This window comes from Phymastichus coffea, unplaced genomic scaffold, assembly GCF_024137745.1.
Source record: "Phymastichus coffea isolate CEN01 unplaced genomic scaffold, Cenicafe_Pcof_1.1 PCOF00065, whole genome shotgun sequence".
Lineage (NCBI taxonomy): Eukaryota > Metazoa > Arthropoda > Insecta > Hymenoptera > Eulophidae > Phymastichus > Phymastichus coffea.
In genome coordinates this window covers 485,499-507,882 of record NW_026706876.1, presented here as the reverse complement: position 1 = coordinate 507,882, position 22,384 = coordinate 485,499, and the positions used below count along the sequence as shown (strand labels likewise).

The 22,384-nt window shown below is 42.0% G+C and overlaps 4 protein-coding genes across 5 annotated transcripts; 1 reads left to right on the top strand and 3 right to left on the bottom strand.

Annotated features, from left to right (window-relative positions):
• Positions 1–1,379: 1,379 nt before the first annotated feature.
• LOC131667350 (adrenodoxin-like protein 2, mitochondrial) lies at positions 1,380–2,878 on the top strand. Its single transcript, XM_058940695.1, has 4 exons — positions 1,380–1,849; positions 1,914–2,026; positions 2,099–2,231; positions 2,435–2,878. The coding sequence occupies exons 1-4, from the start codon at positions 1,707–1,709 to the stop codon at positions 2,526–2,528; spliced, it is 483 nt and encodes a 160-aa protein (XP_058796678.1). The 5' UTR covers positions 1,380–1,706; the 3' UTR covers positions 2,529–2,878.
• A 122-nt stretch (positions 2,879–3,000) lies between these two features.
• Positions 3,001–12,069, bottom strand: LOC131667348 (uncharacterized). 2 transcript variants are annotated; one of them, XM_058940692.1, is made up of 5 exons: positions 11,709–12,069; positions 8,978–9,946; positions 5,888–5,973; positions 5,121–5,245; positions 3,001–4,460 (listed from the first exon to the last, which is right to left on the bottom strand). In XM_058940692.1, the coding sequence occupies exons 2-5, from the start codon at positions 9,841–9,843 to the stop codon at positions 3,894–3,896; spliced, it is 1,644 nt and encodes a 547-aa protein (XP_058796675.1). In that variant the 5' UTR covers positions 9,844–9,946; positions 11,709–12,069; the 3' UTR covers positions 3,001–3,893. The 2 variants fall into 2 exon arrangements, with proteins under 2 accessions (XP_058796675.1, XP_058796676.1); XM_058940693.1 differs by lacking the exon at positions 5,888–5,973 and having other exon boundaries at positions 3,968–4,460.
• Positions 12,070–12,871: 802 nt separating this feature from the next.
• On the bottom strand, positions 12,872–17,665 carry LOC131667342 (ubiquilin-1). Its single transcript, XM_058940678.1, has 7 exons — positions 17,247–17,665; positions 16,921–17,119; positions 16,552–16,840; positions 15,813–16,490; positions 15,580–15,727; positions 15,375–15,501; positions 12,872–15,233 (listed from the first exon to the last, which is right to left on the bottom strand). The coding sequence occupies exons 1-7, from the start codon at positions 17,346–17,348 to the stop codon at positions 15,157–15,159; spliced, it is 1,620 nt and encodes a 539-aa protein (XP_058796661.1). The 5' UTR covers positions 17,349–17,665; the 3' UTR covers positions 12,872–15,156.
• Positions 17,666–18,118: 453 nt separating this feature from the next.
• On the bottom strand, positions 18,119–22,295 carry LOC131667363 (nonsense-mediated mRNA decay factor SMG5). Its single transcript, XM_058940730.1, has 8 exons — positions 22,015–22,295; positions 21,628–21,850; positions 21,392–21,544; positions 21,043–21,308; positions 20,794–20,974; positions 19,049–20,726; positions 18,652–18,972; positions 18,119–18,583 (listed from the first exon to the last, which is right to left on the bottom strand). The coding sequence occupies exons 1-8, from the start codon at positions 22,140–22,142 to the stop codon at positions 18,516–18,518; spliced, it is 3,018 nt and encodes a 1,005-aa protein (XP_058796713.1). The 5' UTR covers positions 22,143–22,295; the 3' UTR covers positions 18,119–18,515.
• Positions 22,296–22,384: the final 89 nt, after the last annotated feature.

Sequence of the window (22,384 nt, the reverse complement as noted above, 5' to 3'; positions counted from 1 at the left end):
AGTGACATCTCGGAAAATACCGCTTATTTTTAATTTATTTATGTTACGATATTGTTGAATTAATAATATTTCACTAATAACTTAAATCAAGATAGCTATACATAAATTTTAATCTTAAGAATTCTATTCTTCAAATAAATAAATAAATACGATTATGAATGATCATACAACATTCACGTAAACATTTTATTATTCGGTGACTATTTCAACTACGATTTATTTATTTTATTGAAATTAGTTTTTTGTCAAATCAAAAGTTGTGTAAAAAACCTGACATTTAGGTAAATTAAAATAGTGGTGAAAGGGAGTACTCTTACGCTTGAAAAAAATGCGTTGTTAAGTAATTTATATAAAATTGACTAACTAAAATCTAGCGGTATAGCTTTATATGTTGAAAATAATTTTTCTTTAAATCCTTATCGAATCACAAACAAAAAAAACTTGAGGAATTTGTATTTAGTTATGTGAAAGGAGGCGTGGCTCGATCACTGCAATTGCTTGGGTACCAGTGTTAGCCGCTGAAGGTACGGCTGAATAGCGCGTTTATATAGAAAAATTAATAAAATGACTACAGATTGCAATTGCAAAACAATTTTAAGATTAATTCTAGCGAAATAGTCATTTTATTAATTTTAGAGGGTAGCATTAGGTTCTCTTCAATTAAAGCGATATCTTCGTTTTGATCATACGGAACGAAACTAACGTAATACTTTTTTATATAACGTGTTATTATGATATGACATGAGATATAACTAAATTAAACACTTTTAGTGATTTTTACGCGGTTGTATGTATGTACATACGTGTGTGAACGTGTATGAACGCGCCATGTGGCCGTATACCTTAAAAAATCTCTCGGATCCCTAGAAATTATTCCACCAAATATTTATGGTTCAATTTCAGTTCCCAGTTCAATTGATAATATTTCCAAATTTTATTGTCTGCTGGATCAGTGGTAGTCAAACAAAATGAATGAAAAGCTCATCAGTAATCATATGAGTGAACTATGGTTGAGTTTGATTATCACTGATCGAGCAGACAGTATAGTTTCGAAATATTATTTTCAACGGTAACGCTGTTGGCTAAGAATACTCATGCACCTAATAGGGTGTTCATAGAATGTTACTGGCCATTCAAAGAGACATCAATTCTGAGATATCAATTGTAATTAATATTAATATTAATATTGTAATTAATATAAATATTAATAAATTAATATTAGTAATTTTATATATAGCGATCATTTTATCATTTTTTATTTTCTTTATTTCAAAATATACATCCCTTCAAAATTCCTCTAGATTGGCGCACAAATAGCTGCGCAGTGTACGCTACACACTGGTCTTGTTATGTTCTTATGTCTGATAATAGTGTCAGAATTGATTTCTCTTTGAATGTGTCCGAAACATTCTGTGAACATCCAACTTATTTCTCTTTGCAGTGTCCACCTGGTGTCCACTGTAGACTTAACACTGTCGTGGATCAGCGCATCTCGTTTCTTACGTATAAAAAAGTAGCTGAATGAACGAGTAGCCACAGTGGCTGCTTTGCAGTTTATAGATTTATCTACAGCGCTTTCATAGTTAAATTGTTTAATACTAAGTTAATAATTTTTTAAGTGTTTTCTTGGTTATGATAGTAGTCAATTTATCATTTGCTTGATTTTTTACTTTCTCTGAGAGTCAACGGTGATACAACGTGTCGAGATGGCGCTTATACGTCAGCTGTTTTCAAAAGCTGTCTTTTCGACTATAATTTCGAAATCGTTGACAAGAAGTAATAAACTTGTGAAGCCGGTTTTCCTTTTGAGAAATACCTCCACGAGTCAGCCTCTTCTCGAAAAAAAAGAGTATGTTTTCTTTGTATATCCTAATAATAATGAAATTAGTTATTCGATTATTAATTTATTTCAGGGTGAGAGTAACTTTTGTTAGAGCTAGTGGAGAGAGAATAGAGGCCAAAGGCAAAGTGGGTGACAGTTTGTTGGATGTTGTTGTGAATAATGAAATTGATCTGAGTGGTTTTGGTAAGGTCCTTCTCACTCTATATCTAAATTTGATAATGTTAGGAAGGTTTACTTGATCCGTTGAATTTGTAGGAGCTTGTGAAGGCACGTTGACATGTAGTACCTGCCATTTAATTTTGAAACCAGAAGACTATGATAGACTAACAGAAAAACCAACAGATGAAGAAATGGATATGTTAGATCTTGCATATGAATTGACTGATACGTAAGTTTACTTTGTGCCAAAATTTGTTAGATATTTAAATGAAATCAATTGCAGTTATTGTTTTAGTTGAAAAATATTGATATCTTAGCAAATGTTTTCCTGTTTGGAAAAAATTATTCATGAAAAATGATTAAATCTGTTAGAAAAATCATTTTAAATCAATTTGAATTGAAATATGCTATTATCTGGATAACCAATTGCAGGTCAAGACTAGGCTGCCAAATAATATTGAATGAAGATCTTGACGGTCTAGAAGTTAAAGTACCCGCAACTATTAATGATGCAAGGGCAGATTAAAAGTACTTTTATTTTAGATAGAATTCAATTACAGATAAATCAAGTTCAATATTTTTTTGTATAGAGTATGTTGTTGAATACCAGTGCATAAACGTGTGCTCTCATTGTAAAATTTTGTACATAAATGGAACACTTTGCAAAGGCTCGCTGTACTCATAGCGAATTAATTTTTTGTTGTGTACAATTATATATAAAACAAATATTTGTTTGTATTTATATGTAAATTTTACAAAGAATGTTTAGATATAGAAATAAGTTTTATCTAAGTTTTATTATATTTTTAAATAATGTGAAAGTTTATTACTAAAACTAATAAAAATATTTCGATGAAAATAAATCAATCATGTTGAGGGGAGAAATGAAATATAATTTTCTAATATTTGAATATGTTGACTTATTTATTATTCAATAATTGAAAAAACTGTGCACAATTTCATTATATTACATAATTATATGATCAAATAATAATTTATATCTTTTTTCAGATCTGTTTTTTCTTATTTTTGAGTATACAAAATTAACTATTAAATTTATAAATAACATATAAATGTATATTAGCACATAAAGCTAAAACACTTTTTGTACTTGACGAGTTTATATGGATCCAATAATTTATTTACTTTTTTTGACATTAAATTTTTTTATATAAACTATGAAAATCGATTAATTAACTACGCTACTTACACAAAGTGGCAACAATATACGCGACTAATTATATATGTCATTTACATATTTTCATGGTGTTACCCTATGTGTGTCGATTGTCAATTATATAGGCAACGCAGGTAATAAAGAAAATAGGTCTTTGATCATATGCAATACGTTAGCTAAACACGCTAATATTTACATACGCACACATATACACCGAGAGAAAAAAATTGATCGAGGAATAGCGACTTAGAACTAATCGCGGACATTCATGTAAAATGTTTGCGCGAAAATTTATCAACCTTTTTTGTACAATTGATATATAATATTATAGTTTGATTCTTAACAGATCGCCGAATTCAAAAGGCTCAGCGGTCTTTTCCAATTTTGCCATACAGCTGTCAGGTTCGTTTAACAACAGATTTTCATTAACAATTAATCAATCAACAAATAAAGATTCGCTCATCGTACGCATAATAAAGTAACTCTCGAAGGCAAGAATACTTGAAACATCTGTGTATAAATTATCGTGGCAGTTGTCAATTGAGAGGTACGCAGTGTTTTAACATATACATGTATAGGTCAAAAATATATCAGTCTTTCAACAGGCTTGAGTTAATACATTTCGTAATGCGTAATAAAAAACTACGTGCCTATAGTGATACAAGATCACAATGCGCATGCACACAAAAAAAAACACAAAAAACACCGTTTCGTTCACACAAGAGTCGACAATTCGTGCGGACTGTTGGCATTGCCAGCACTACTCAGATCTAAATTAGCGACAGGTAGTCCAGGACTAACGCTCCCTGTGACAGCCTCCCTCGAGCGAGTATATTTGTTGATCGGCGGACTCGTGGGTGACCGATCGCCAGGCGTAGCAGGTGGGCTCGCTAAATGATGGTGATGGTGAAGCAAATGGGCACTCCTCGTCGATGCATTAAGACTCAGCAGTGGTGGTGACATTGAGACGTGTCTGTGTGGTTGAGGAAGTCTTGACGAGATCGGATGATGATCCACAACCGAGGAAGTCGCCAGTCGACTGGCTGCCCCGTAATTCAAAGGCATAGGTCGTATTTGCGAAGGCGTTGGATTCAGATGTGGGTGTTGCGTGTGATGATGTAGGTGATGCGATTGTGCCTGGTGTGGCTGGGAACTGGAGATTACACTGGTCGTTTGATGCTGCTGCTGCGTCTGGTGGCCGTGCAACGTCTGTTGGCGCTGAAGCTGAGCCGCAGCTTCGTACTGTTCTCGTCGCAACGCCTTCATCGCGTTCGTCTTCTCCTGTAAGTTTGAGAGGCGTGCTCTAATAACTTTCTTCCAAGCTAGCACTCGTTTTATCGTTAATTGTCAACTTTCGACAGTAAGGAAAGAGAGCGACTCGGTTTCACGGCACAGCCGTATTTTTTTTTATCGAGCGCTCTCGACAGCATTAAATTAAACGCAAAGATCAATGGATTGCTTCGTTTCATTTGCGTTATCTGGTCAATTATAAATCACCCATGGCTCGTAATCTGTAAAACGATTTATTAACAAACGAACAATCAGCCGACGGTGGTACTCGCGTTTAGTGAGACAGTCTAGTCCGGAAAGATAGTGTCCGAAAATCCCTCCGAGTTTCCCTTCGGAAGAAAAAGAAGAAAGAAGACGGCCTTCGAGAGATCGACGGATCGATTAAGAAAATATGGTGACTCGAGTGCCAAGGCATTCCCGGAATGCTGCGCGCTCCCGATATTTTAGTTTTTTCTTCGGACCAGCGAAAGGCTACAAAAAGACAAAAAAAAACCAGTTTTTGTTAAATATATACTTGCCTCTCGCGTAAGTAGCCTATAAGTTAAGCATAGCATGTAAACACAGAGAGAGAAGAGATAGTGTACATAGAGCCAGGCTGGCCTCGATATATCAGTGTAGAAAGAGAAAGATAGAGAGAGCTTTGCACTTTACCTTCTGCCACACGAAGACCGTGTGTACTAAGGCGCAGCCGCAGAAGACTATAGCCAGTCCGATGAACACCGACGTCACGATCGCCGGTGTCGACTGGAACTGAATGAAGGTGTAGAGGATCATGCCTGCAATACAGAGACGGAATCGCATTATACGCCGTTGTTGTCATTGATTTCTCGATGCTGCACAGCTTTGCTTACGGCGCAAGGGGAAATCTTTCCAGCCAACTGGGAAACGTCCGCATTATAAATCTTACTTTTCGCATTGACGCCGGATGGCGTTTTCCGTTAAAAGAATATACGTTTACTTCGTTCTCACAAACATTTTTCGGGCTTTTGTAACGCGCACGTTTCGTAAAACATCTCCCGTGGCTAACAATAATGACAGCGAGCAGCGAAAGCAAAACGAAGCTCGGCGGACATTTCGTTGACGCATTATTCTTAACAGTCAAATGCCAAGCGAAGTGTGCTTCAGAATCAGCATCAGCGATAAAACGTCCGATGATCATCCGCAGTGCGCCGAACGAGTATAGAGCAGAAAGGAAGGCCGAGAGAGAGAGAGAGAGAGAGAGAGAGAGAGAGAGAGAGAGAGAGAGAGAGATCGGAATTAGCGCCATTACATTGCTCTCAATCTAGGCCGAAGCACCAAACGGCGTCTTGCACGATCAAAGGCATTCCACGAACTTATTAAAATATCTCCATCGCGCACAAAAAAAGGAAGAGGAAAAAATTACCGTCGTAATCGCGACACTAACGAGACACACTCACCAGTCAAGAACACAGGAATGCTGACGAAGAAGCCACCGACGGCACAGACACGGCTGAGCGACGACTTCTGCAGGTACTTGTTGGTCCTGTAACCAAACACACGCGTCAAAATAGATCGAAAAAAGATGTGCTCTATGTGCACGAGTGCCAAGAAAGAGAGAGAGAGAGAGAGAGAGAGAGAGAGAGAGAGAGAGTGAGAGTGAGAGAGAGAGAGTGAGTGAGAGAGGGAGAGAGAGAGGGAAAGAGAGAGAGAGAAAGGTACACGCGGAGGTCAGTGACCCGCGGCATGAACGAAGGGCTATCTCGCTCTCTCTGTGGGACTTTCTAGCGGCGGCGCTCCTGCGAGTTTTTATGTGCGCACCGACCGACGATATTTAGAGAGAGCTTGATCAACGAGCAGCCGTGCGAGTCGTAGCGAAAGAGCTCGATGTGCTGTGCATTTGCATAGACGCAGTGCGCTTCGATTTGTCGCGCGCATCTGTCGACTGCGAGCAAGTCTTGCCCCTGCGCTCCCGCCGCGACGGCGAGACGCTAGAAAACAGTGGGAAAAAATCCGCGCAGAGCGATCTGTGGCAACCCCCCCCCCCTCCCCGCCCCTCCCTGAGAAAGGAACGGGAAAATTGTAGGCGCGCATCCTGCCATAGTGACTAGCACAAAACTGTGATAATGATGCCCACAGCAAGGCCTGAAGCGTTACGCGGCCCTTTGTCCCGAAAATAACTTTGGTTGCGTGCTTGCTTTTCCCGTAAAGCGAGCGCGCGGGAAAAACAAGCAGGCGGAGTCGGCTTTTCGCTGGGCGATAAAGAGGCGAGCGCGACGTCTCGCTGCGCACTCGATGTGAGTACGCATGGTTAAAAGAGAGCGTGGCGCGCTTTTGTGCGCGAGCGCACGGGACTTCGACAAACGAGTCGCGAGCGCGCCGCACAAAAGGCGCGTGCAGCCGACTGCCATTCGGCGCGCTCTGCCCGGCCCTGCCTCGCAATTAGCGCGCGTGACCCACATTGTCGTTCGGCTAGAGGAGCAATGGATGGCAGCGATCGAAGGAAGAACGACGTAGCCGATAGCCCGCAGCTCGGCTCTCCTTTTTCACGCTCGAGCCGGCACCCCTCTTCCTCGGAGCACACGCCCTTTCCCGATTTCCGGGCCGAATCGCGATAAATAGTGCGAGTCACGTGCGCGCGCCCGAGATAGCCGAGGGCCCACGAAGAAGAAAGAATTTTTCGGCAGACCGGTCCAGCTCTTTCTCTCTCTCTCTCTGTCTCTTCCGCCATTGGTCGGCGAGGTGCAAGCGACAGAGAGAACAGGTGTTTTTAATCGGCGAGCCAGCGACCGTTAGCGAATGGCGTGGCATCGTGGCATCACCTGCGCGCACCTCCTCACGCGCGACGGAACCACGTTTCCCCCGTCGACGACCAGCGATACAGAAACCCTCGCTTTCTTTCTAGCAGAACGGGATTCGGTTTGCAAAAGTATCGGTGGACGCGTGGCAACGATCAGTGAGTCAGCATGTGCGTCAACGATTAGGCGGCGAGTGAGGGAAGGCGACAAGTTAAAAAAGAAAAGAAACGCACGGTGCGATTAGAAAACGATGCTCAGCTGCGGATACATAGCCAGAAACAGGTCTCCCTGCCCATTTGCCTTGGCTCGCCGTCGCTCTTTCTCTCTCTCTCTCTCTCTCTCTCTCTCTCTCTCTCTCTCTCTCTCTCTCCCTCTCTCTCTCTTTAATTGGCAAGAGAGCAGTTTTTCGGCGTCTTTCCTCAAATTAGAGGAATTTCTCGGGCCTCCTCTGCTCTCGTAACCTGCGTGGCACGCAGATCCAGCTCGGAGCCGCAACGGATTTTCTCGCGCAGCTTGCATAGACGTCGCAGCTGTTTGGCCAGCTTGGAAGAGCAGAATAGTGGCGATCGATCGCGCGCCAATCGTGCGGAGCAACCGGAGACGAAGAAGTGAGCTCGAAGCGATTGCTCAACAATCGCGAGCGCGGCAATTACATGCAAATGCGGCCGTTGATTGCGATAGTCGCGGGACCGACGGCAGGCAAGTGCATTCATTGTTGGCCGACCGGAGCAACGGAACAACGGTAGAAGCGGCTGTTCGGGGAGCCGCGGGAAAATGCGAAGCCTTGCTGTGCCGCGCTCCGACGGCCACTGCACCGATGACTCAAGTGCACGCAGTGGGCGTCTCATCCGGAGGCAGAAGTCGAAAGTCACGTGGTGATAAGGGTGGAATGTACACGCGCACGCACCGCGGGGGAGGGACGCCTATGGTTTCACTTTTATCTGCGTCCGGTGCCATTTACGGAACGCGAGATTTACGGCTTCGCGCCACTCTCTCTCCCTCTCTCTCTTTCTGAAACCTGCGCGAACGAGGTAAAAGAAAGGGCTACCGGAGAGAAATACAAATAAAACTGTGTTGTACGAGGATGGCGTGCGCGCGTTAAGCGCCGCGAGTTTGTGTACCTTGGATTTCGCGTTGGCGGGGCTTCGAGAGCCGAAAATATCACGGCGTGTTTTCCTTTGCTCGCGCGAGGCTTTTAAAGGCAAATCGACGTGTAAACGGCGATGTTGCTCTTAGCCCGCCGCTGCAGCGCGCTAACACGTGAAAATGCAAAGAGCACGTCGGCGAGCGCGCGCTTTTGAAAATCCGTTCTTTGAGGAGGATAAACGCCCGCGCAGCCTTTTACACTTTGATCGGGGACGCGTGTTTGCTTGGCTCTCTGTGCCGGATATGTCAGTGCAAAACTGATGTTGTCGGAGTCGCCTGCGTGGACAAAGATTGCCGACGCAGCCGAACGGAACAAAGGAACGGAGCAACGGCGGAGATGTAGGCGAGAGCCGAGAGGCGAAAGGCGGCGTATTAATGAATTTGAGTCGGCACGTTGAGGCGAGCGTCGGAATCGCTCGCACTCGGCGCGCAGCTTATCGATCGCGCCAGCGACGCTCGGGCAAGAAGTAGCACACGCTGATTTGGATCGAAAGCTCTGGAATTGACGCGCAACGATTACCCGTCCGCGGCCGATGAACGGAGCGCGATGCGGCGCTGCCCACGAGTCCGCTGTCAACGGGGAGGAGAACGAGTGCTGACACTCACCGGGGCCCGTAATACGACGACTTGACGAGCTTCACGGCGAAGAGGAACTGCACCGCGCAGACGAGCAGGCAGCAGAGGTTGAGCGAGAGGGCCAGTGCGCACAGCACAAGCGCGACGTCGTACACGATCTCGAACTCGTCGCGGCTGATGAGGCTGTTGGGCAGGAACGTAACCACGGACATCTTGAGCAGGAAGGTGAGCGAGAGCATCGCGAGCAGCAGCGACACCAGGCAGAGCAGGCCCAGGCTGGTGAGCGCCTCCTTGACGCCGGCCTCCGAGCCCGGGCGCGTGGACGAGCCCGCCCAGGAGAGGTTGAGCGGCGCCGCGCTGGCCGAGGCGCTGGCGCTCGGCGCGGCCGGGCCCTGGGCGGCGGGCTCGCGCGCGAGCGCGGGCGCGGGCGACGGCGTCGGCAGCCGCGACAGCCGCGAGATGTCCAGGCCGCCGTTGGCCTTGGCCTGCTGCTGCTGCTGCTGCTGCAGCTGCGCTATGAGCGCGTGCGTGCGCGAGCCCTGGGCGTAGGGGCTGACGCTGTTGACCGAGTGCTTGGAAGCGGACAGCGCGGACAGGTGGAGCTGGTGGCGGTGCGCCAGGTTGTTGACGCTGAGCTGCGAGTGGTGGTGGCGGCCGGGCCCGGCGACCTGCGCCCGCGGCACGTGCTCGTACACGTCGGCGCTGCTCTGCGCGCGCGGCACGCGGCCCGCCAGCTCATGGTGGTGCTGCAGCCGCGAGCCGGGCGGCTGCTGCAGTTGCTGCTGCAGTTGCTGCTGCAATTGCTGCTGCTGCAGCTGCTGCTGCTGCTGTTGCTGCTGCTGCTGCTGCTGCTGCTGCTGCTGCTGCTGCTGGCCCGTTAGCATGTGCTTGAGCATCGCTACATTACGACGCGCGCTCTTGCTGGCGAGGCCTGGCTAGGCTGGCGGTGCCGCTGCTGCGCTGCTGCTCGCGCTGGCGCCGGCCGGCGCATCGCACTCCCTGCAAAACGACGGAGCGTTGTTAGCCGCCTCTCGCCTCGGCCCGAAAGCCATCGTCGTCGCGCACGCGAAGGCGGAAGAGGGCAGGCTCGGGTCTGCGCTCGGGGCAGCGCCAGCGGAGACGAAAGCTATCGGGTTGCAAGCGCGCGACCGCAGGCGAGGCTTCCGAGGGCCGGCTCGAAGTCGTACGCGTGCCCACTGGGCCGCCGCTTCATCCAATTACAGTCCGTCTGTTTGCCCGCGCGCCCCGTGTGTGGCTTGCACTTCCGCTTCGCAGCGGTTTCAGCGCCGCTCGCTGTCGCTATTAATGAAAAGAGAGACGACGAAGAGGTGCGCGCGGGTCAACGCTCTCCGCGCCCACGCAGGCGTCGCGGCGGCACCGGAAAAGGCGAGCGCAGACTGCCCGGCGGTCGACGGGACGCTGCGCGAGCGGATCGAGGGCTGGACGCGGCTCGCGAGCATGCCGGGGCCCGCGACGACAGCCGGCGCGATCGACGCGATCGGCGCGCGCGGAGGAGCCGCGCAGTCTCGGAAACAACCGTTCGGCGGCGGAGCGGAAACGCCGTGGGCCCGAAGGGCTCTAGCGGGAAGCGCGGATCGCGAGAGCACAGCTCCGACAGGATGTGCGCTGTTGCCGCGTTCTCCAGCTGCGCCCGCCTCCCCCTCCGGCCGCCCGTGCCGCCGCCTCTTCCTCCTCCTCGCCTCTGCCTGCGCAAGGTCAACGATTTTCCCGCGCACGAGAGCAGGGCCCTTGATGGAATTCCTCGCGGGAAAACGCGTCGTGCCGCGGAGGCGATAACGCGCGCGCCGGGTACCGCGGCCCAACGGAGACGCGCTCCGAGGCCTTTTATGGCGAGCTCGCGCCGCGCGCAGCGCCTCGCATTTTCGAGCCGGCCGAACGGTCGGCGCCCGGTGCGGGCAGTCGCTTGCCCGGGGCGGCGGCCGATCGCGACGACTGCTCCGCGGCCGCCTGCGCGGACGGCTCGGACACGCCGACGCCGCGCTGCGTGAATCGATACGTCCACCGTGGAGACTGTTCCGAGAAAGTTGACGAACGCAGAACGCGATTGGCAAGCCGAGAAGCCGAGTAGTGAACGGCATCCTGAGATCAACGGTCGGCCGATTGTCCGCGTGCGAGAATGTTTTGATAAACTCGGAAGCAGCCGCGTGCGTCTGGCCAGCAGACCAGCTGGTAAGCGCTGGGCAATTGGGAAAAGCGTCGTCGCGGCCATCGACCGATCAGAAGCGCAATCTGACCGATCTCGTGGACGGATAAGCGCCGTACGTGCTGCAACAGCCTGCCGCAGGACTCTACGGTACGCAGGAGCGAGATTATCCCGCGCGCGTAATGACAGTCGCTTATCTGCCGACGAGATCGTCTTCCTGCTCGCTCGGCGGCTCAAAAAACAAGCTGCGATTCCAATCGCGGCTGTTCTATTTCGGAGCGCTGAATCATGCACGTTTCTCCTTCAACCGCCCACGTGCTTGAAAACTGTACGGCGAAAATCCGAAGAAAAGTTGCGCGCGAGAGACGCCGAGTGAGAGCAAGAATCAAGTAGGTATGTGGCTCTCTCGAGAGCAGAGCAGAGCAGCGTCTTCGACCTTGAGCTCGTCGGAGCGCTCGCATCAATCTACCCTCTCCTTCTCGCGAACCTTTATTTACACTCGTGGGAATCGCGCCCAACACACCTGTAGCAGCGTAGCCCGCCCGAAAAATCCGTTACTGAATTCCAATATAAGCGACGCTCGCTCTCTTCTCTCACCTCGTGTCGTTGTTGCTGCCTGCACCGGCACTGATGCATAGCCCTCTCTACCTTTTGCCTCGCGTGGACGCGCGGTTTGTTTTCCTCTTGTATTGGGAACAGCAACAACAACTTGTGGACGATCACTGCTACACTCGCGCGGTATAAACGATACACTTTGGCATTACATGTACAAGTTGTAAAGAACAGAGAGCGTAATGAGCACTCCACGGCTTCTTCTTTCTCTCTCTCTCTCTCTCTCTCTCTCTCTCTCTCTCTCTCTCTCTCTCTCACGCTTCGTCTTTCGAGAGAGAAACCGGCTATTCGCGCGCTACTACTTCATACTCGCGCACGCCACACACACACTCGGCAGCGGCCCCGCGTCGACTGCTTCTTCTTCCTTAGCCGCGCGCCGCGCGCCACGCGATGCCCGTACAGAATATATAGATACTTTGCTCTCTCTTTCTCTCTCTTTTTCTCTTTCGCCGCTATATTCAACTGTTGCGCCGCCGGCTGCCGACCAACTGAACCCAGGGACGGACCCTATTGCAATGCGGTTGGTGGGGTACCCCTTGTGTATGCCGACGACTACGATTGCAGGCGTGTGCAATACGAATAGATGCACCCTTACCCTTTTTAAATATCCAATCTCGTCGGCTAAATATGATTTTACTGTAGCTGTATTTTGTCTTATCGATAAATTTCATTTCATAAATGACTTCTTCATAGCCATTGAGAAATCCGCTTTCTTTATGGCAATCAAATTCAGCCTCTTTACTTTTCTGATAAGCGCTCAACTAGAATCGAGATATAATATGCTATTAATTACCTTCACTTCAAATATAACATTTAGATAATCGTAAAAGCTTCATGAATTCAATGAAATGTATTTAAAAATTTTATATAGAGCATCTCAAAAAGATTAATTCTTTTTTTTATTAAATTAAAATAACAGTTCGAAAATTCAAAATAGATTATTAATTCTTAATAACAAATTTGCTTGACTCCAATCGTGCAACAGCATTTTGGAATAAATTACAATTCTAATTATAATTATCTACGTAACACAACTTGACGGTATCTTATTGAAAAGTGCTCCAAATTGTTTTAGTTAATAAAAGTGAAAAAGAAATTCAGGATTATTGAGAATGCATAATAAATTAAATATGTATATATATGAATCAACCCATAATTTTATTTTGTTGTATAATAGCTTTTACACCATTAGTTGCTTCGATAAATGATACTGTGTACACGGGAAAATGTAATACAATGCGCATCAAGTTTATTTTTATTGTTGTCATTTAGAAGTATACGTCAATCAAAAATATTAAAATTAGCATTTCCTTTAGTGTAGGTATTTTACAACATCCACCTCCGCGCCGTCGATTCTCACACATTGTCCTTATAGCTAAGTTGACAGTTAAGTTTTTTTCCAAGTGTAACACATTTACATGTGACAATTTTTAAAATTTTTTTTTCGTTTAATTTTTTTATGTATAATATATATAATCCGACCATAAAAGCATGCTCACCTATAACAACCCTACGCCATAATTTGTTGTATTTTTTGTTGTTTTTTTTTGTTCTTTTGTTTCGCTTTTAGAATGATCGTCATATTACAAATTTAAAAAATTTGTAATACGTAAAATCACGTTTATTACTCGTCGAATCAACACTGTTTTACATAGTTGAATAAAATCAACAAATATTTATTTGCTTTCATTAACGAATGATGTAAAATTATGTAAGACACCTTGGAGAAAATTAATTTAAAAAAAACTCTAGACCAAAGACAATCGCATCATCTCATCATGCCAAATCATAGTTTGATAATATCAAACCCTCGAAACCATTTTTCATATTTTATTTTCGGTAACTTCTTTTATATCTTCAATTACGAAAGACAAGATACAATATCTTAAAATGAATATATGTATTAAAATAAAAAATTAAAAGAGGCAGCAATAAAATTGTATGTGATACAAAGGGTCGTAAACTCTGAGTGCTCAATCATTTTTGTTTATTATTACGAAAACCTTTAGCATTTATATTTTTATTTTTATCACTCAATCACAAATCGACTTAAGAATTTTTCTAACAAAAATCTATGTAGAGCAGAATTTCAGGTAAACTTCCCTTCTTGAAAAATATCAGTAACTTTATTGAATCAGGACATCTACTTTTCTTTCCCTTACTTTGTTGCTTTTTTTTATCTAAATAGACGATTGTATTCATTACTAAGAATTACTTTTCTGTAAAGTACTTTTTATTTACTCGGAAAAAGCTTTCTATGGGCATCATCTTATTTAAGAATATTGCCTCTTATAATTACAATTATAAAACTGGTAAGGAAAATATTCCTTCGTTGATTAATTAGTTTATGTAGGCTCTGCAGAGCGTCAAATACATACGCTTTGTAAAATTCACTTTATTGCGTTTAATGCTGCTTCTATTTCATTTCCTATACTCTTATTTAATCACTTTCCGAAGATTTCGAAAAATTACCGATTACCAATTTTATGAAATTATTTTGACTGCACGGTTAATTGCTTATTAACATTCAGTAAGAACACAACGTTATATTACTGATATTAGTGAACTAGTGGAACATGGATAAAAAGATCTTTTTATTCACAGAAGCAGCAGAACGAAAAATAAAACAACACAATTTTGCAGTAATCCTAAGAATTTTAACTAAAATAAAGTATATATTATAGAATAATTCAATAATTTTCTAAATAGGATGTTTTTTCTTAATCGCGAACAACAGAAAGAAAAATATATCTGTGTTCTGCAACCTGAGGACGAAATTAATAATGATTTTATTTTAAAGACGCAACTCTAGGAAAAATAATGTTTCAAATTTCTTATTTTCAAATGAAAATCGTTTTTGTTGTTTTTTCATATGGTATATGGTATGTATCTATGTATCAAATAAACCTCCTTTTCATATTACATGTTTTACTTAAATAATACAGCAAAAAAATTTTACCTTTTAGTATAGCTTTCATCCGTGGATTACATCAATGAAATAAATACGTATATTTGATTGTATGTAATAATTCGTCTCACGAATATAACAGCAAGCTAATTAAAATATAAATTTTCTCCGGATTCGGATATGTAAATACAGTTATACAACTCTATAGCACATCAAATAATAGACAGGTGAAATATCAAACGTCTAACATTTTACAATGCTTGTACAATCTGTGTTGATACAAGTATCTATATGTCGAATATAGAAAAGGAAAATGCACAGTGAATGAAGAAAAAAAGTAGCGTATATTCTATCAACGATAGCCGAGATGAACTTTCTGGTTGGTCTTTTTTTGTTTTGTTTTGTAATTTTTTGCTTTGTCATCCAGAAAAACTACTCCAAATATTTTTCACCTTGCCTGATGCAATAGGGTAAAGTAAACAAAATTATTGTTTATAATGGAATAACAGCATTACTAGTTGGTGGTTAGCTCATAGATACTTGTCCATTGGCCAATAATCTTTCAACGGCGGCGTTAATATCTCCGAAGGTAGCTATTAGTGCTGGAGGAAAAAAGATTTCAACACAGAATTAGAAACGTCTGCATATTAACCAGAGTTGCACATTCGGTAAATACAAAAAAGCTCACACTGGACAGTTAGTGCTTTCACGTAGATAAATGATAAGTTAACAATGAAATTTACCTTGTAAATTCGCGTCTCTATTTACAAAGCCCATCGCCGTCAATTGTTCTAATTGTGCTCGGTATCGTTCTTCTGGAGGGGGGAGACCGTCAACCTCAGCTCCTTGATTCAGCGCCATTGCTGAAAGCTACGCGCATTTTAAATTACATTGATTACAGTTCAATCGAGCAATACGACGATTCAATTGACCAACAAATTAACATACCATTCGAGTCATAAACTGAGAAAATGCGTCTTGATTTGTTGCATCATTTTGTTGACCCGTCGTTGTGGTATTAGTTGCATTTGCTGTAGTTGTGGTGGGAGTTGCACTGGATGTACTTAAAGGATTAGGTGGAACGGTTATTCCCAGGCTAAACATAAAATTTCGTTAGAATTTTGCATTTTACACTTACGTGGAAATAAGGAAAACACACGTGTTGAAACGAAATATCTTACTTTCCAACAAGATCCGGGGCAACATTTCGCAGTTGTTCCATACCTTGTTGAATTTGCATTAATGCTGACATAGCATCAGGATTGGTAACCAAGTTTTGTATTTGTGGATTTTGCATTTGCTGAATTAACTGAGGCATCATGGACGTTAACTGCTCCTGCATCTGTGGGTTACCCCTTAGGAATGGATTTGCAGATATAACTCTACTGGCCATCGATGGATCAGCTGCCATAGCCTCCAGCATGGAACGTGTATAGGGAGCATTTAGCATATTACGCATCAATGTTGGATTTTCCATCATCTGAGCTGCAAGACTTTGCATTCCTGATGTGTCCATAAGCCCTCTTGTAGCACCTGTACCAACACCAGTTGTCACTGTTCCCGTTGATCCTGAATCATTTTGTCCTGGAGGTCCCCAAGGATTTGGCAAAGGATCTCTATTTTCCTGGCCTTGCTGTGGATTTGTAGCATCTGCATTATTGCTACTATTGTCAACCAAGGCTGCAAATGGATTTCTTTCATTTGCTGCTGCTGCCAACATTGGCTCTTGAATATCTCTGTACATGCGCCTCAATGCACTAAAACCTCCTGGGATACTTTCAAGATTAGACAATGCTCGATCGTGGGAACGCATCAATTCTTGTAACATTGATGGATTGCGAGCTAATTCCATAGTTTGCCTGGAAAAACAGATTATTAAAAAGTTATATTCACTTATTTTCTGTTTCAATAAAAACTCACCTAAGAAGATCAGGATTGTTTAACATATGACTAATTTCTGGATTTCGTTGCATCAGTTCTTGCATTTGAGGATTGGCCATCAACAAACTACGCATATTTTCAGGATCGTTCATTAAACTCTGTACTAAAGGATTATCAAAAACTTGTCTCAGAGCCTCTGAATTTGTTAAAAGTTCCCTCTGCATTCTCTGCTGCAATTCAGCAAAATTTGTAGAACCCATACCAAGGCCTTCCAAACCCGCCAGACCTCCTAAACTACCCAATCCAAAGGGAGACGAACTCACATCAGCTATAATGAACCAAATTATTTAGCTAATATACAGATATGTAAACAAGAATAAACTTATGAATAACTAAAACTTCACGTACGCGTTGGTCTTGGAGGTGCACTTTCTTGATTATTTGGTGTTGCCGCACTCCTAGGTGCTTTGATGACCAAATGCACCGTGAGACCATCCTTGACGTTGTGAGTTGCTAGATTCTCATGATCCTTCATAATCTTTCCGGCGAATATGAGGCACAACTGCTCCGGCTGAGCATTGAATTTTTTGGCGACCGCCTCCTTAAACTGCGTATTTGAAAACAAAAACCGACAATTAGAATGAAAGTCATAACCAAACAAACGTGATGACATGAACGCGTGCAATGTTGCAGTAACGTGGTAAGTAGAGCTGCGACAGTCAGTTATAACTTACGTCTTTAATCATGGCATCTTCCTCGATCTCGACGGTTTGCTTTTCCTTGGGGGTTTTAATGGCAATAGTAATTTTCTTCGGACTATCCTGGCTCTCTGCCATCTTGGAATCGGCTGATGACTCGTTACTTTCGACGCGCCTTCGGTATATTTTTCCTCGTGTGTGCGTGCGATGGTTATGAGTATGCCGTCTCTCTCTCTCTCTCTCTCTCTCTCTCTCGCACGCGAGCTAGCGCGGGGGGAAACGCGTGCGGGAAAAACCGACAGCCGTGGCGGCGCTTCTCGATTAATATTGACGTCACTCGCAACGACAGACGGCACACACAGTTAGAAGGACGTACACTTATCTATTTTTCTTTTTTCCACCTTTTCTTGGTTTTGTTAGATTCCAACCTATCGTCAACGTGAACGTGTGACGCTTTCCCGAGGAAATAAAAAAGAATACGCTATACAGACGAGCGTTCCATACCGGACTAACTCGCACTCTAAACCACTATCGTTTTCTTTCTCTTTCTTTCTCTCTCTATCTCTCTCGAATATAACAAGTGTCTACGTGGTCTACATCAACTGGTCTATGCACCGTTCGATTTTGATATTTAAAAAATACCGCAAAAGCTTTTATGAAAAAATTCGATGACGAGCCGATGTAAATTAAAATATATGCTTGATATGTATTGTGACGTAATTATCTACAGACACTGCAATTGTATTATTTCATGCATCGATTTTCCTTTGCATTTTATAACTATGCGCTACAAGTATACAAGCTCTCACGCGCGAGCAGCAAGTGAGGGAGTGCCGCTATGCATTTTACACGGATTTCATGTAAAGGTTATTTAAATTGCCGCTACTCTCTTACGAAAGTCACCATTTGCGGTACTTTTTTATTCGCTAATAATTTTTGAAGATAGCTAAACTTTTCAAATACTAAGTTTCGACAGATGATTGTTATTATCGATGTTATGACAATACATTATGATGGTACATAAATTATTAATGAGAAAAAAACAGAATAACTTTATTCAATCGTTTAACAAAATATTCAAAGAATGTTAGAAAAAATTGCTGTCACGTAGATGTTTCTTTGACTCGGGACGCTTGCTACGTCTCCCGGTGTAGTAGACTGTAGTATTGTAAGAGACACTTTTTTCTCCCAGAGTATTCAAACCCTCCGTGACTGTAGAATCAACTCGACCTACACATACTGGTATACCCGTTGATCACTCTTATATTTCTCGTCTTTGTCGCTTCACGAATGTATACAATCCTTTCAACCATAACTTTTTATGGATGACTTCCATTTCGCGTAGAAAGCGCCGATGTGCTCAAAATTTACACCTGTAAATAAAGACATTCACGTTAGCAACTCCTATTTTTCGAATATAATTTTTTGTTTCTGAACCTACCAGCACTGTTAGCCAAACCATCTGGGCAAATAGCAACGATTTTTCTATCGTCGTTACCAGTTAACAAAGTAACGACAGGAATTTCCGAATCACCAGCGTTGCTCTGTTGAGTGAGATAATGGCAACATTCGACTATCTGGAAGTAGAGCCAAGCCTCCTTGTCTTTAGGTTTTGGTGCTTTTATCAAGGGCAACGGCAACTTTTCATGAGGTCTCTGTGCTCTCAAAAATCGTGAACCACGTTGCAACTGTGACTCCAACCATCTCGTCGCTTCTCGTGCATGACCACTTATTCTTTTAAGCTCATCCAGAGCAGATATTACTAAAAGAATTATTTATTGGTGAATTTATTGAGGAAACAAAATTTAATATTACAAAAAATATGGATTTTAACAAACCAACTGATGGAATAACAACGATGAATTTCTTAGAATAAACCAAATGTTTCACGACGGGCATGAACTTAGAAAACGCATCATGATCGAGAACCAAGTAAGGAGATATCAACCTACGATGTACACGATTTTCCAATGCCCTCACTTCTGCTTTCAACCATAATTTACCCATGTGTCTCATCAACTTTCCTTTGGTTTGATCCAACTCGAAATTCTTATTATCAGTTTGACTTTCTTTGGGTACGTTAGTTTCTTGAACAATAAATAAATTTTTCTTCTCGTCGTAACTTACTCCAGACTCCGAAACTGAGCATAAAAAGTGGCCAAAGTTTACTATTTTTAAAGCTCTCAATATTGTTTCTTCGTAGTTAGTCATCTTTTTGTGGCGTAGAATTTTCCAATCGATGTTTTTGTGAGCATCCTCAAATATCTTTAAACCACTCAAATCGGTATCTTCTGGTAAAGGAACAATGTTGACCGCATCTTTTACTTTTAAAGTTGTAAATAATTCAAAATTTTTGTTGCATTTTTTAAGCGTTTCATCACCATCAAGATTGATCAAATTAAATAAAGTCGTCAATCGTTTCAATAGTATTTTCGATCCTTTAGCACAAGATCTAATGATGTCTTGATGACCTTGCAACCAATCGCAACATATCTTTATTGAGATCAACATTTTTTCATCAATCAGAACTTTGAGAACTTTGATGGGATCTAGGTTTTGTTTTTCTTTTTGAACAACATAAGTAAGTGTACTTACTGAAGTACTGTTTTCATCAAATACATTCTTTGAAATTACGGTGATATTTTTGTTTCCCTTGTTTTCCTCATTATTACTTGTCTGATTACTAGTTTTATTTCCATCGTCATTTTCATTTTCTTCAATAAGTTTTTCCTTTACATCTGCCTTCTCACAGCCATTAGTTTCGTTTGTATCTTTATTAGACTTATTAAGGGTTTTTTCTTTGACGGAAGATTTTTCGTCATCTGTCACATCCTCAGATAACACCTCGTCAGATAATACATTTTCATCGCTCAAAAAATCCTCTTCAGTTTCAGATACGTCCGAATTTAGACCATCACTAGAGGATCTTGAATTCATACCTTCTCCATCACTAGCTTCAGAATCTGAACTATTCTTACGATTTCGTGGACGACGAAGTTTTTTCAAAAGATTTTTAGATCTATCCTTTGATTTTTTCAATTTTCCATTGATATGGTTTCCGTTTATTTCAAACTTTTCCTCATTAAAATTGTTAGAATTATTTTCTTTATCTTCGGTTTTATTATTCAATTCCTCTTTTTTCATTTTTTCCTTGTCATCAATAACCTGTTTGCCACTATCTGCTTTCTCCAATTCATAATTTTTATTAGCCATAGATATATCTAAAAGAGATTCTTGTAATCTTATTACAACAAATTGCAATGTTTGTGAGAAAACAGCTAAAACAAAAGCTATAACTCCATGAACTTCACTAGGTTCGTTTGTTGCTATTTTATAAATTTTCATAAAACAAATAACAATAATTTTGAAAATCATATCTTCAGTTAAATAAGTAGTTTCATCATTTTTGTAAGTCAAGAGATATTTTTCAATACTATCCTCATTTTCTGCAGCTTTTTGATCAATAGTTTCAGATTTATCTACATTTAGACAATTCTCAATGTCGGTTAAGAGAGTCTAAAAATATAAAGTTTATTAATTGAATCACTTATATGGTTATTGTAAATAATAGGATCAAACTTACTTGTGACTCTTGGTTAATTTTATCAATATTTATAGAATTATTATCCCATAACTGTAGTAAAGACAACAGTCTTGCCACGCAAAATTGTGTCAAACATTTCTCTTTTCCATTGATGGAATGAATTATAATTGTGCGCTTCAAATTACCTTCTGCTCCTTCAAAAGGTTCTGCACATAGTGTACTGTAGCAAAAAAATCCATTTATAAATATAATATTCAGTTTTCTTTATTTACGTAAATTGATACTAACCTCCTCATATAATGATAAACAGCATCAAGTCCATAATTTTTGTTGCTAGCCACAGTACCTAACTGATTGTGTGGCATTCCATATTTGTTGTCCATGGCTATCGCCATTTTATAATAGCGTGTAGCTATCTGTGGATCCCAATTTGGATCAAGGTCTAATTGGTAACGAGCTAAGTCACCAAGACATATCAAACTTCTATGAATAAAGTGGAAAATTGACTTTTTAGCTTCAACATTTTGAGTCTTAGAACTTACAGGCTTTTCCACCTTTAGCAATAAAAATATAAAAAATTATATATTAGAGCATATTAGGACACAATAAATTTAAACACAAAAGTGTAATTTTTTACCTTTAGGCTAAGTGGATAAGCAAAGTCAATAACACCTGTTAAACTTAAATCATATTCCAATTGTAAGCGTAAAATCAAATGATGATAAAATCCAACTCCAACTGATAAGTGAGCTGACAGAAAAGCTTTTTCCATATCATTCCAGGCATTGCCCTATACAAACATCAATATAACGTCATTGTTATTCTCCTAAAAATGTAATAAACAAAATAGGTTTACACATGTTTTCAATTTACTTTGCGTAATTTCTTTGCAATTGAGAAGATATCATAGAATCCTCTTCTCCAAAGTAATTCTTCAGTTTTTTGCACATGAGTAATAGGATCATTGATCATCAATCTTTCACAATAATCCCTTAACTTGACTCTTAATGATTCTCCGGATGGAGTGAAAATATCAATCACAGTCAGTGCTCGACCCTTCTGCTCATCCAACTTTTTAGCAATTTCTGTTATATTTCTGTTAAAAATATATATTCAATTTGTCGAAAAATCGAATAAGATTTACATAATGAAAACAAATGACAAAAAGCGCTTTAAAATAGTGTTACGCTTAAAAATGTACGAAATAATAGTTTTAGGAAGTTAATGAGTTTACTTTTTAATGAATTAGATTGCTCTTACTTGTACAGACGCCTTGTAGTTTCGAAGCTATCGCTGCTTCTGACATCAGCACTGATACTATAAATTTTTTTCATCTTGTTCGTTTCATGTTTCTCCACAATATAGCAGCCGATTTTATGGTCAATCATTTGCACTTTTCCGGCAATATTTTGTCCATATTTTCCTTTCTGATAATAGCGAACGTAATGAATAATAAGGCCTCGAGGAAGAATTCATTCGGTGTTTTGATGAAAAACAGCTTAATGATTCAAAACGTCGGAGTACTTTTTGGTTAATGTTACGATGGCGCCACTTCATATAATAATCAAATACAACGCAACGTTAGAGCGTTGCTCGTTCTTTTTGTCCAGAGGCTAACGCTACAATGATG

Bases quoted from the DNA above. Each gene is read 5' to 3' on its own strand.
- LOC131667350 (XM_058940695.1), top strand. From the start codon at position 1,707: ATGGCGCTTATACGTCAGCTGTTTTCAAAAGCTGTCTTTTCGACTATA. The intron at 1,850-1,913 runs GTATGTTTTCTT...AATTTATTTCAG, and splicing joins CCTCTTCTCGAAAAAAAAGA to GGTGAGAGTAACTTTTGTTA. The intron at 2,232-2,434 runs GTAAGTTTACTT...AACCAATTGCAG, and splicing joins GCATATGAATTGACTGATAC to GTCAAGACTAGGCTGCCAAA.
- LOC131667348 (XM_058940692.1), bottom strand. From the start codon at position 9,843: ATGCTCAAGCACATGCTAACGGGCCAGCAGCAGCAGCAGCAGCAGCAG. The intron at 5,974-8,977 runs GTGAGTGTCAGC...GTTTGGTTACAG, and splicing joins TCGTCGTATTACGGGCCCCG to GACCAACAAGTACCTGCAGA. The intron at 4,461-5,120 runs GTAAAGTGCAAA...TCAAACTTACAG, and splicing joins CGGTCTTCGTGTGGCAGAAG to GAGAAGACGAACGCGATGAA.
- LOC131667342 (XM_058940678.1), bottom strand. From the start codon at position 17,348: ATGGCAGAGAGCCAGGATAGTCCGAAGAAAATTACTATTGCCATTAAA. The intron at 16,841-16,920 runs GTACGTGAAGTT...GGTTCATTATAG, and splicing joins TGCACCTCCAAGACCAACGC to CTGATGTGAGTTCGTCTCCC. The intron at 15,234-15,374 runs GTAAATTTCATT...TTTTTCCTCCAG, and splicing joins TAGAGACGCGAATTTACAAG to CACTAATAGCTACCTTCGGA.
- LOC131667363 (XM_058940730.1), bottom strand. From the start codon at position 22,142: ATGATTGACCATAAAATCGGCTGCTATATTGTGGAGAAACATGAAACG. The intron at 21,851-22,014 runs GTAAGAGCAATC...TATTTTTAACAG, and splicing joins ACTACAAGGCGTCTGTACAA to AAATATAACAGAAATTGCTA. The intron at 18,584-18,651 runs GTAGGTTCAGAA...CTTTATTTACAG, and splicing joins TGGTTTGGCTAACAGTGCTG to GTGTAAATTTTGAGCACATC.